This window comes from Ascaphus truei, chromosome 21 (genome assembly GCF_040206685.1).
Source record: "Ascaphus truei isolate aAscTru1 chromosome 21, aAscTru1.hap1, whole genome shotgun sequence".
Classification (NCBI taxonomy): domain Eukaryota; kingdom Metazoa; phylum Chordata; class Amphibia; order Anura; family Ascaphidae; genus Ascaphus; species Ascaphus truei.
Window position 1 is genome coordinate 24,899,526 of NC_134503.1, and position 14,214 is coordinate 24,913,739.

At 41.9% G+C, this 14,214-nt stretch overlaps 1 protein-coding gene across 3 annotated transcripts in view; it reads right to left on the reverse strand.

The window, feature by feature from the left end:
- NR5A1 (nuclear receptor subfamily 5 group A member 1) overlaps positions 1-13,852 on the reverse strand; it is a 148,368-nt gene extending 134,516 nt beyond the window's left edge. Inside the window, exons 1-2 of one of the 3 annotated variants that reach the window (XM_075579380.1) lie at positions 13,656-13,852; positions 1,914-1,991 (exon numbers count right to left, since the gene is read on the reverse strand). Coding sequence is in view for 1 of the 3 variants with exons in the window: in XM_075579379.1 (XP_075435494.1) it covers positions 1-39 (39 nt within the window). In the remaining 2 variants the exon portion in view is untranslated. Of the gene's footprint in view, positions 261-1,913; positions 1,992-13,655 lie in introns of those variants that run through there. The other 2 variants (XM_075579381.1, XM_075579379.1) reach the window with 2 other exon arrangements.
- Positions 13,853-14,214: the final 362 nt, after the last annotated feature.

Consider the following 14,214-nt stretch of genomic DNA (forward strand, 5'->3'; position numbering starts at 1 on the left):
CTGGCCAACACTGCAGTCCAGTTCCACTTTAGACAGCATGTGATGGGGGACCTGGTAATGCTCCCTCTCCTTGTGCAGGGTGTGAGGAGCAGATAGGGATGCAGGGAGGGATGCAGGGAGGTACCAGCTGAGTGCCTGCTCCTCTCACCCTCAGCAGGACACCACTGGATGCACCATGTGTACCTGGGCTCCCTGCTTCCTATTTACTTCCCCCTGTCTCAGTGCACATGGGAGGAGAGGGATTCATGGTCTGTGCCTCAGCCCCGCCCACTGCTCTGGGCATTTAAATAGCCAACTGCACAGGGCACCTAGGAAAAGGGGGCAGGGTAGGGGATTGGCTCCTTGGCTGCTGCTTATTGGTTGGTAGACTAGCCAATACGAAAGGACTTGTGTATGGATGAATGCAGGGTGAACTATAATAAAGCATCTTTTTAATGCATCTTTTAACCCATCCAGTTCTCTTCCATTAACCCATCCACTTCTCCTCCATTAACCCACCCAGTTCTCTTCCATTAACCCATCCACTTCTCCAATAACCCATCCAGTTATTCTCCATTAACCCATTCAAATCTCTCCATTAACCCATCCAGTTCTCCTCCATTAACCCATTCACTTATCCTCCATTAACCCATCCAGTTATTCTCCATTAACCCATTCAAATCTCTCCATTAACCCATCCAGTTCTCTGCCATTAACCCATCCAGTTCTCTGCCATTAACCCATCCAGTTATTCTCCATTAACCCATCCAGTTCTCTTCCATTAACCCATCAAGTTATTCTCCATTAACCCATCCAGTTATTCTCCATTAACCCATCCAGTTATTCTCCATTAACCCATCCAGTTCTCCTCCATTAACCCATCCAGTTCTCTGCCATTAACCCACCCACGTCTCCTCCATTAACCCATCCAGTCCTTCTCCATTAACCCATTCACTTCTCCATTAACCCATCCAGTTCTCCTCTCCCACTGAAGTAAATCAGCAAATAAAATGTCCCTTTGCCCCCAAGTACCCGGGTCATTATTCAGGCCCATTTTCCTAACTATATTTGTACATATTCCCTCAAGTTACTGATGTTTTCCGGTGTTTTTACTTCTGCGCCTGACAGAATCAATATACAGGAGAGGACCTAGGGGGAAATCATGTATTATGTTGTTGAGAAAATTCCACCTATACGCTATAGTAAGAACAATACTAATAGCAATACATTGAAATTAGGGTTGTACAATAGTAATCATTATTAATAGTATAATTGTTATTATTTTATTTGTAATGTCATTATTATTATCATTATCATTAGCTGAACATAACATTAATTGAAATAAAGTCGTCCTACATAACACATAGTAACCTAATAACTGGTGGTATCATGGTGCCTTTCCGATTATAAATCGCGTTACAATCACAATTTGGAAGCAAATCATGCAGCCACCTCTGGGGTGGAATAGTGAGAGTATTTGGATTTGCAGGGGCAGAGCACGAAATCTCATTTATTCTCCTCGTCTAAACAGAGGGATAATAGCACGGTTGGAGCAAAATAGTTAGTCAAATAAATAAGCAGCAAGAGTAAAGTGTTTAATTTTCGCTGAATTCAGGTTAATTTCTTATTGGGGCATTTTCTTCTATAGATGTACTGTATATATATTTTTAATTGAGATATAAAATATGTTGGTGATTTCGTTAGAGGTCGAAGTGAAGTGGGCTGCTCAGCAGAGCAATAATCCGGTTTCACCAGGGGAGGAGGTTTATTTCAGGGGATAACACTGTCTCCCTGAGGGGGCAGATAACACATTTGATGTTCTCTATATGTTTATTATAGTATTGGATGTGGCACAAATGTGTCTTAAATGCAGAATGAAGCAGGAATTGTGTAAGTAACACGGATCCAAATATCTCTTTAATGTCCATAATTACCATTATGTATTTATTCATTTGTTTTTAATCCTCCGTACAGTGACATTCACTGATTTATTCAGAGCTTCGTTTTATCATCTGTAAATACACATATACAAGGGTTATTTTTTATTATTATTAATTATTAGCATGATAATCACATTGTAATTATTATCCTTTGCCTTTTTAACGTGGAAAATCTGCCCAATCCGCATTTTTCTAATCTTCATTGAACAATTATCATTTAATCTAATTATTAGCAGATTCTATACACTGCAGACTGGTACAAAAATCGCTCTCTCTATATATGTAGTATATAGCAGATTGTATGGTATTTTAACCTAACATTTAATTTTTATTTTAACATACAAATACAATATATTGTATTTTAACATGAAACACACAAAGCATATTAATAAAAACGACAAATGCACAAGTGAAATAAATTATATATATTGCCATCGCGTTTTCTTCTTTTTTTGTTTTTTGCTTCAAAAATCCAAAATATAAAATAGTTTACAGCTATCCATGTTTTGAAATGGAATTCATATCCTTACATTTAAAAACCGCCCTGGTGGGAAGATGCATGGCGGTGTGATGTGGAATAAAAACAAGGAGTAGTTATTCAGCTTTTGAGAACATAAAACCAGAGAGATTAATACAGCAACTGATCCTTTTTTCCCCCTGTAAGACTCATTTTCTTAAAGGTCTTTAATAAAGGAAGTTATTTAGCCATGTGACCGTGTCAGCGGTATATACAGTATCTGCTTATTCCATGAAATTGGAATTAAGGAGAGGAATTTCCCTGTGTCCTTCACCCTAGAGAGAATTTCGCAGTATTGCAGAGGGGTTAATGAATTTTAGGAAGATGTATTACTGCACACACAGCTCCCACGTCAAAATATATGCGAGATGTAATTGGTGCATCCAAAAATCCCTATAATGCTATTAATGATAGTGAATAAAATGCAATATCATTTTCTGGATGTTTATAAATATTCCTAATGTCGATCCTACATGTGATTTGTAGTACATAACAAATACATATTGTTTAGTCCGTCATCTTTAATGTTCCTGCTGCATTAAAAAAAAAAATGATACAATTAGTGTGTGAACCCAATTTAGATCTAGCATTACAAGTATGCTATGGGCATTAAAGTCTAATATGTCATTCTAAAATCTGCAGTATTAATTGCAATGCGTTTATGTTGTGTTAATCTCAACTATTTGCAGCCTGGAAATAAATATATATTTATAATATATATATATATATATATATATATATATATATATATATATATTAAAAAAAACAAAAAACGTGCCAGCCTTATTTGTGTCTGAAATGCGCTAATATTAAAATATATATATATATATATATATATATATATATATATATATATATATATATATATATATATATATATATATATATATATATATATATATATATATATATATGGCACGTTTTTTTACAAATCTTTTTCTGCAGGTAGTAGTTAGAAATGATAACGCTGCCTCTTTTGAGCACACCGCAGTATCCTGGGAATTGCACATTCGCGTCAGTTACATTTCATACAATCCGTCTCATTAATCCATGTCATTAAACAAGCGCAGGGCATTGATTCGCAAAGAATTCGAAACGAGAAAAATGTTCTGTTAAAGCTACATCTGTGCAAATCGTTTGGCATTTTGTGCAGGGAAAACTGAATCTGAAAGGATGCCCACATCAGAAATAATTGCATGGTATTTAATCCAACCCTTAAAGCCATGCATCAAGCCTTTCCCAAATAGTAAGCACCGTATAAAAAGCATCCCCATCCAAAATACTATGTGAAGTATGTGTAATTAAAACCTCAACCATTAACAGCCTTTCAATAACTATCAAATGTGTCCTCGGAATAAGAGACGTGGTGACATTAACGTACTGTATATCTAATTGAATTCAAGGAATTGCTAAAGACATTGTTTTTTTATTTATTTCTTTTTTGCAACAAAACTTGCACCTTCTGTTACTTTCATTCTTGCCTTTCACTCTGTGGATATGAAAGTGTCTCTGCCCTGACCCCTGCGTATTCAGCACAATCTGCACACTGCCCAGATAGAAAGCCTCCTGCAGGCAGCCTCCTTAATACTTCAAGCTGTTCACGACCAGGGATAAATTAAAAAGTGAAAAGAGACCATTATGAAGCTCTAACAACTTGCACAGTCCACATTTGGCACCCTCACTGCAGGATAACTCCAGCCTTGAGCATGGAGAGATTGAAACTCGCCCTCCCACATACACAGGACAGGGAGCCACTGAGCTCAAAAGCAGCAAACCTAGCAAAGAATGTATTTTATTTCTAATTATGTGTGATCTGTTCACTAGTCATTTCATAATGCAAAGAAAGCTGCAGCCTAAAAATGCAATGCAACTCCAACTCCTGCATTCACACAGTGGATGGGGTAGGGTTATTCTGGTTTGCATCCCCTGACTTAAGGTAAGTGTCCTGATCTGGAATGTACATTGTATTCAGTTGCTTAAAAAAAAAGGGGGTGGTTGGGTAAAATTCAGGAGGCATTGGGAAGCATATAACAAATATTGTAATAAGAGTTCCAAACCTTTAAAGCAGCAATGCTACGTTACAACTTTTTTTTTTTTTTATTAATTTTTTTCTTGTGTATATGTAACAAGTGTGACAATGTATCATTCTACATTCTTACCTAAGCTGGCAATTGTTTGGTGCTTGTGTTATAAATTTGTCCAAATCCTGGTTGTGTGCCCAACATAATGAATGGCTGCTTCAGTCAGTGTAACTCAGGGACATTATCTATTGTTACAGTTTGCAGCTCCAACTGCTGGGAACATCGGCAACAAATGATCCCAAACAGGAAAGTGTTGCAAAGATCTGGCACTGCTGGGGAGGTGGGCTAAAGCCTGCTATAGAAATCAAAGGGTGCTCAGTATATTAAAACTTATTACAAATGGCATTATAAGAATTGAATAAAAACAAGAAACAAAAAAACAAATCACTGTTATCTAAGAATACAGAACTGATTTATAAAAAAACAAAAATAAGATTTCGCATGTTTTTCTGCTTTAATGTATCCTTCACATTTCCAAATATAAATACCAATAATTCAAATTGTGTATTCTTTTGTGAGTTACTGTATTGCCTGATATTTTTTTCTGAGCTAAAACAAATGTTGAAAATATGAATGGAAGTTATTAGACAAATATGTAGATTATAAAAAATATTATGAAATGTTAAAGTCTCAGGGGGAAAAATGAAGCGAATAACATTAATGATAAAATGCATTTATTTCTGAGCTCAAACGATTGTAGGCAGATGATCTGGGATAAAATGTACACATTCATAAAATAACATGTTTTCTTGTATTTATTGATTGCATTGCACTGGATAAATCATTTGGTTCAACGCCCAGGACTAAGTGGACAACACCCTCCTGGTGCAAAAATGACTTAAATACAGTATTTAAATAAAAATAAAGTCTTGTTTTCCTTGGGAAACACAGGTGCAAAACGTTAATTTTCTTGTGTCTGATTTACATAAAATGCAGTTTATTATACAATTTCTCACAAAAACGCTGACACATGGTGAGGCGGAGACTGGAATATGTTTAATATCTCAAAATAAAAGTGACATTCCAGTGTGACTTCATCCGTGAAATGTATCAAAGTCCCGCACAAGAACTCTGACGCCCAGAAGATAATCTATATTTTAGCAGGGTGGGGGAGGGGCGAGAGAATGTACGCTTTAGGGGGGGGGGTTTGAATACCTGTACTTTTTTGTTTAACCTTGCACATATTAAAGGGGATTTGTGAGTCCCTTGCTAAGCATTGTGTTGTTGGCCTCTAAATAAATATATATATATACACAAATATGGTATATATTCATGAACCATATAATATATGTATAGATTGTTAATATATTTATATATAGCTCTGAGAATGCACAGGCATAGAGGGACAGCAACACTAGAAGGTCTATCAGAGTGAGTGTGTGCGAGTGTATTACATTTCCCAGGGTTCAGCAGGTATAGCTTCTATTGCATACAAGCACAGTACCATCTGTTTATTGAATAATAATTAGCAGTTTATCTGCGGGCTCTGGGACGTTGCCTGCATTATTCGCTCGTCTAATGTGTTGATGTTTCTTGTTAATTATCAAAGATGGCTTATCGGTGACAATGTGCAGGGCCCTTTGGCTTAAGTTGGTTAATATTACAATTAGGTTGTTGCCATAGCATGGTAAACAAATACACAGACCCTGCGCCCCTCCCAAATACACAGACCCCGCGCCCCTCCCAAATACACAGACCCCGCGCCCCTCCCAAATACACAGACCCCTGCGCCCCTCCCAAATACAGACTCTGCGCCCCTCCTAAATACACAGACTGTGCGCCCCTCCCAAATACACAGACCCTGCGCCCTTCTCCCAAATACACAGACCCCGCGCCCCTCCCAAATACACAGACCCCGCGCCCCTCCCAAATACACAGACCCCCGCGCCCCTCCCAAATACACAGACACCCGCGCCCCTCCCAAATACAGACTCTGCGACCCTCCTAAATACACAGACTGTGCGCCCCTCCCAAATACACAGACCCCGCGCCCCTCCCAAATACACAGACCCCCACGCCCCTCCCAAATACACAGACCCCCACGCCCCTCCCAAATACACAGACCCCCACGCCCCTCCCAAATACACAGACTGTGCGCCCCTCCCAAATACACAGACCCGGCGCCCCTCCCAAATACACAGACCCCACGCCCCTCCCAAATACACAGACCCCCACGCCCCTCCCAAATACACAGACCCCCACGCCCCTCCCAAATACACAGACCCCCACGCCCCTCCCAAATACAGACTCTGCGCCCCTCCCAAATACACAGACCCCGCACTCCTCCCAAATACACAGACACCTGCGCCCCTCCCAAATACAGACTCTGCGCCCCTCCCAAATACAGACTCTGCGCCCCTCCCAAATACACAGACCCCGCACTCCTCCCAAATACACAGACCCCTGCGCCCCTCCCAAATACACAGACTGTGCGCCCCTCCCAAATACACAGACTGTGCGCCGCTCCCAAATACACAGACTGTGCGCCCCTCCCAAATACACAGACCAGGCGCCCCTCCCAAATACACAGACCCCGCGCCCCTCCCAAATACACAGACCCACGCCCCTCCCAAATACACAGACCCCGCGCCCCTCCCAAATACACAGACCCCTGCGCCCCTCCCAAATACAGAGACCCCTGCGCCCCTCCCAAATACACAGACCCCTGCGCCCCTCCCAAATACAGAGACCCCTGCGACCCTCCCAAATACACAGACCCCGCGCCCCTCCCAAATACACAGACCCCGCGCCTCTCCCAAATACACAACCCCTGCGCCCCTCCCAAATACAGACTCTGCGCCCCTCCCAAATACACAGACTCTGCGCCCCTCCCAAATACACAGACCAGGCGCCCCTCCCAAATACACAGACCAGACGCCCCTCCCAAATACACAGACCAGGCACCCCTCCCAAATACACAGACCCCGCGCCCCTCCCAAATACACAGACCCCGCGCCCCTCCCAAATACACAGACCCCTGCGCTCCTCCCAAATACACAAACCCCGCGCCCCTCCCAAATACACAGACCCCGCTCCACTCCAAAATACTGATCCCGCGCTGTTTCCAAATACAGACCCCCCGCTCCCCCCAAATACACAAACCCTGCGCTCCTCCCAAATACACAAACCCCGCCCTCCTCCCAAATACACAAACCCTGCGCTCCTCCCAAATACACAAACCCTGCGCTCCTGCCAAATACACAAACCCCTGCGCTCCTCCCAAATACACAAACCCCTGCGCTCCTCCCAAATACACAAACCCTGCGCTCCTGCCAAATACACAAACCCCTGCGCTCCTCCCAAATACACAAACCCCTGCGCTCCTCCCAAATACACAAACCCCTGCGCTCCTCCCAAATACACAAACCCTGTGCTCCTGCCAAATACACAAACCCCTGCGCTCCTGCCAAATTCACAAACCCCTGCGCTCCTGCCAAATTCACAAACCCCTGCGCTCCTCCCAAATACACAAACCCCCGCGCTCCTCCCAAATACACAGATCCCGCGCTCCTCCCAAATACACAGACCCCCGTACCCCTCCCAAATACACAAACCCCTGCGCCCCTCCCAAATACACATACCCCCGTGCCCCTCCCAAATACACAGGCCCCTTTTGGGAGGTACAGGTATATAGAGTCACATTTTCCCAGGTTCGCAAATGTAGGCGAACATTTTGCACACTTGTAGTTGCAGCCTCTCTCCCTACATACCTGGGGTCTCTCTCTCCCCCTTCTGCATTTTAGATTGTATGCTCACTGGAGCAATTGTACTTCTCTGTGTTAAAGTAGTGCAACATTCTCTTATTTCATTTTTGTGCTTTCCTCCCTGCATCAATACCTATAATTATATTATTATTATTATTACTATTATTCCTATTCTGCATCCATACTTGTAATTATAGGAACTATTGGGGATCTATGAAACATGTGAATGACCCTATTCTAAGGCAGTGCGTTGTATGCGTCTGGTTATGAGAGACCAATGCTGAAGATATTAATCTTTGTTGCTTAGATTATTCAGACTTGAGTAGGAGAGAGGTTTGGCCATTAGCACAGGGGTATTCCTTTTATACGCTAGAAGATGAGAGGTACTTGTCCAGGTATTGGGCATACTGTATATCTCAGAGGCCTCCCTAGAAAGGGAGCATTTTAAGAAGATGGAGTGGAAGCCTATGCCAGTCAGAAGCCTGGGAGATTCTTCGTCCCTCACTTTGTCAGACTCCTTTTATCTTTTGTCTCTTCTTCACGTGCACAGAGCTTCCCAAACCTCACAGGTCTCTTCCTTGTACAGAGCTTCCCAGACCTCACAGGTCTCTTCTTCACATGTACAGAGCTTTCCAAACCTCACAAGTCTCTTCTTCACATGTACAGAGCTTCCCAATCCTCACGTGTCTCTTCTTCACATGCACAGAGCTTCCCAAACCTCACAGGTCTCTTCCTTGTACAGAGCTTCCCAGACCTCACAGGTCTCTTCTTCACATGTACAAAGCTTTCCAAACCTCAAAGGTCTCTTCTTCACACGTACAGAGCTTTCCAGACCACACAGGTCTCTTCTTCACATGTACAGAGCTTCCCAAACCTCACAGGTCTCTTCCTCACATGTATAGCTTCCCTAACCTCACAGGTCTCTTCTTCACAAGTTCAGAGCTTTCCCAAACCTCACAGGTCTCTTCTTCACAAGTACAGAGCTTCCCAAACCTCACACGTCTCTTCTTCACATGTATACAGAGCTTCCCAAACCTCACAGGAATCATGTATACGATGTATGTATCTGAGAGATACATGTGTGAACTCCTGTAGCATAGGAGGACCTGTTAATAACAAGCTGAAGTAGTCGCTAAGAACAGCTCCGTGATCCAGTAGGTATCTACAAGTGGCCTCTGGATAATGGATCTGATTAACCCTTTAACTGCCAATGCACGGCAGGCCCCTTTGGCAATGAAAGGGTTAATGTGCTTGGCTGCTCTGAATTCTTTGGCCTTCTGCGTACAACGGAGAATAATTCCCTAATCTTCCCTACGTCGGTAACTAACAGCAGTGATATGTTGAAAAAATTAATCTCGGTTATTTTTAATAATAATAATAATTACACTTTTAAAACCAGAGACAGAACATGAAACACAGACAGAGCTCAGTGCTACATCCAAAGACACTAATACACGGTACAGTGCCTAAATATATATATATATATAGATATCTTTTGAATAAAATGGTCTTTTAGTTTAACTCTTTGGCCAAAGTGTTGTAAGCCCTTGAGCCCCTCCAAGGCAGACCACATCTCAAGGGTCCCTAACACTAATATAAATTCTTAATAACCTGTGCAATACCAGGAAGAATGATTTATAATAAATCTGCCAAAACTAGTTGCATAGTTCTAAGTCTGATTGAAGCTCTTATTAACCTGTACATTACCAGGAAAAGCACTCTGTAATAGATTTGTCGCAATCAAACTGCAAGCAAGCAAGTTCCTATGGGTTAATATGAGCTTATAGGGGTCCTGTATGTTTTTTAATAGTTATACTTGACAGATACATTTAAAAATTATATATATATATTTATAAAGATATATATCTATATATATAAAGACAGGGTTGCAGACCTGTCTAAGACATGCAAATGAACATACAGTAATATTTACAGTTGCTATATATATATATATATATATATATATATATATATATATATATATATATATATATATATATATATATATATATATACTCCATGCTAACACCCCCTAACATCCACACCCCCAAACCTGGACCATACTCCATCCTCATGTATACTCCCTCCCACAATGAGCAGCCACCTTTGACTTCAACATTGCCCCTTACCCTCTCTCGAGTGTAAGCTCTGAGGACCAGGGCCCTCATTGGCTTCTGCATCTCTGTCCGTGTTTGTATGTCATTGAGTTGATGTCATTGTACCGCGCTGCGGCGTATGCCAGCCCTTCACACATCAAGGATAGTAATACGATCCCGTTTAAAGGTTCCCTGGGAGGCGAAACGAGTGGGATTCCTGTACCTTTCGCTGACGTTCAGTGGGAAATCGGATCAGGGAGAACGTATCAGAAATCTACATTTCCCTTTGACGCAGGGTGCTCTCCCCCTGACCGCGAGACGGGGTGACGTGCCCGCCTGAACGCGCCCCAGTAATGGGTCCGTGTCTGGCGATTGGTAGACGCCGGACCCATTTAGATTGAGAGATGTGCGGAAAACCGACGCCCTCAGCGCTGAACGGAAACTGCGAAATCCTTAACAGTCACTGTTGGCCATTCATTTCCAAGTGAATAAGGGGGAGGGGCGCTCAACTCCATTCCTCAAGCCCCCACCCCCCACCCCAACAGGGCAGGTTTTGAGGATATCCAAGTTTCAGCACAGGTGGCTCAGTCTTTGACTGAGCCTCTGATTGAGCCACCTGTGCTGAAGCAGGGACTGATTGAGCCACCTGTGCTGACGCAGGGACAGATTGAGCCACCTGTGCTGAAGCAGGGACTGATTGAGCCATCTATGCTGAAGCTGGAATATCCTGAAAACTGACCTGTGTGGGGCTTGAGGACTAGAGTTGAGCACCCCTGCTGGTGGGGGGGGGGGAATCTGCATGCCACCACCTGCGGGGCAATGCATTGTGGGCTCCCCCCGGCAGCCAAAGAGTTAAACTAGGACAGCGTGTGACCCCCTTATCTGCCTGATGTGACCGATGTCATTCATTGCAACATAGCGTGTAGATATGGGGCGAGGGATTGGGGTAGGATGCAGCACAGCCGGCCTTGGAAAATACACTGCGGCGGCCATCTTTAGAAAGCCCCTTCCGCTCCCCCCCCCAGCAGCGCGGGGTCACAGCTGCCCCCCTCCCTGTTTTGTGGGTTTTAGCGACATTCGCCGCCCGGGGGAGGTCAGTCGGAAAGTGGAATTTGACCGATTAGCGACTCGAGCAGTTTTTCCGCCTCCGGAGAACGGCCGGGCCCTTTAAACATGGATTTTTCTGCCTGACTTCCTGTGACCCCACTTATCCTGCGCTCGTAGCAAGATGGAAAGCTTTGTATATCGCAGCGAATACATTGTAAACATTATGTGTCACGCTGCACAACCGCTCCCATTTCTACGTGGGGGGGGGAAAACGAATTTAAAAATATATATATATATATATATATATATATACACATACACACATATACATATATATATATATATATATATATAAAATCAAAAAATAAATAGACGATACGGTATCGTCTATTTATTTTTTGATTATTGAAGCTCGGCTAACACGGTACTGATACCTCTATATATAGATAGATAGATAGATAGATAGATAGATATATATATATATATATATTATCAGTATATAAAATTCTTGGGTCGGCAATGAGAGGACATATCTGGCCCCATATCTAATTATTGTGAAACCGTGCTGATAAATTAATTTTAAAAAGGTGTGTCATGATAATGTCATGAGATATCTGTTCTGCCTTATATTGTAACTGTATGTTTATTTTGTAATACCTTTTCTGTAGTGCAAGCACTGTATTTTTGTTAAAAGTGTAGCTCATTAACCGCTTAAGCACCAGAGGGATTAAAAATACCCAATATCTCATGACATTATCATGACAAGGTGTTTTCCCAAATCCACGATATTTTGCCCAGGACGGCGACAGATTTAACTCAGGCTTGTCGTGGATGGCCATGCTGCATTGTATGTTGATGCTGAGTAGTACCCCCACCCTCATTCCGCTGGAATGTCATTGTGAGCTTAAAATACTAGCTAATTCAGCCTTTTTGTTTCCGTTATGCTGCAGCAGAGATATCAGGGGCAGGCATTAATACTGCAGGAATAAACCACATGTAGGACTCCTTGTTATTTATGTAACATTAATGCCTCTTTACCGGGATACCTGCGGACACGTATTCTGTGCTAGGGGCGGTAATCCCTGCTGTTTCAGCTCATGCGAATGAATGGTTTCGATGCCTGCTGGTATATCCGATGCTTATTACTATATCATTGAATGTAACCGTAAATATGAGTGTTAAAAAGAAAAGTGTATACCGTATATACTGTAGAAAGATTAATATTTTTTTTTAGCGCATTTAACTATAATTTCTGGGTGTAATTGTTTCTTTAATACTAGTAGATGTTTTATTTATCATTTATTTACTTTTTAGTCAGTTGTAACAGTTGGCTCCTAATTTAATAACGGTCGTATAGCGGATTGAAATAGCTGTGTATTTTGTATGTGTGTGTGTGTGTGTGTGTGTGTGTATACACATACAGTACACATATCTGCACAATACACAGCCATGTGTGTATACATATGTATGTGTATAATATAAGCTTTGCAGGGAAATTATACAAATATAAAAAATATATATACTGTATATACTATACTAATATATATAGTGTATATACTATACTAATATATATACTGTATATACTATACTAATATATATACTGTATATACTATACTAATATATATACTGTATATACTATACTAATATATATACTGTATATACTATACTAATATATATACTGTATATATATGCGATAATTAGAGCTGCACCTTTAATCGTTGACCATAGGAATTAGTTTTCCTTGAGAGAAAAAGTGGCAAATGTTCAAATTTTTTTCAATGTTAAATGTTTTGAGCATCTACAAATAAATATATATATATATTAGATATACACTTATATATAGTCATTAACACTTTTGTCGCCAGATCGTCCTGCAACATTTTGCTTCTGCGGTTCCAAGAGTGTAGCCTCATTAGCCAAGAAATGACAAAGAAGGGCACGTTTTTGGAGCCCTTCACTTTGGTTTGTAGCGGCACATGGCGCCTCTGTCCTGTCTATAAATGGAGCCTGCTCTAAGATGTCTGTGAGCGAGCCCTTAATTACCAGGCGATTGTAAACTCGGTCCTCCAGGCCCGTTCCTACCCCAAACCAACTAAATCGCCTCCCCCCCTCCCCGAAATCTCGTTACCAACAAGGTAAAGGGGAAAGTAATAAAAATACACGATAGGAGATTTACTTCCCAAACGTTATCCATCGGAAACCTCAAAAACCATCAAAGTAAAAAAAAGAAAAAAACACGATCTATCCCAAATATTCAACGACACATTAGAAAAAACTCTACATTTACTCACTGAAACGCGGCTCTCCTCTCGGTAAGAGTTTAAAGAGTTTGCGGCTCAGGGACGCTCGTTATCGCTTATATAGTGAAACTCCCCCGCAGGGAACCTTGAATATAATATTTAAACTTGATATACTTGATTTACAGTAGGCAAGGCACCGAAAGTTGGAGCGGGGAACGTGGATCTTAAGTGGCTGCTGCTCCCACGGTGATGACGAAGGGGAAAAACAATTCCGAGTTATTAGCTTCATTGGCTTTCTACGAACACGTGATCCAGTGGGGGGAGGATCGTACAAATTAGTATCCCGTACGCAAAGAGTCCGGAACAGCAGTAACTTTGCTATGGGTGAAAGCGAAAGGCGACTCAGAAAGGGAGGAGGAGGACTGGATTCTGTGGAGACGCCAGTATTTTATACCGCACGGCATGTTATTCTTATACCAGAGACTCTCCGCTCTCTCATTGGCCCTAGGGTTGCCAGGCAGCTTCTCCAAAAATGCTGGACACAATGGTGAAAGGTGCGATGCACTCGATACACACACACCCCTCTCACCGCTCCATGATGTTTCCTCCT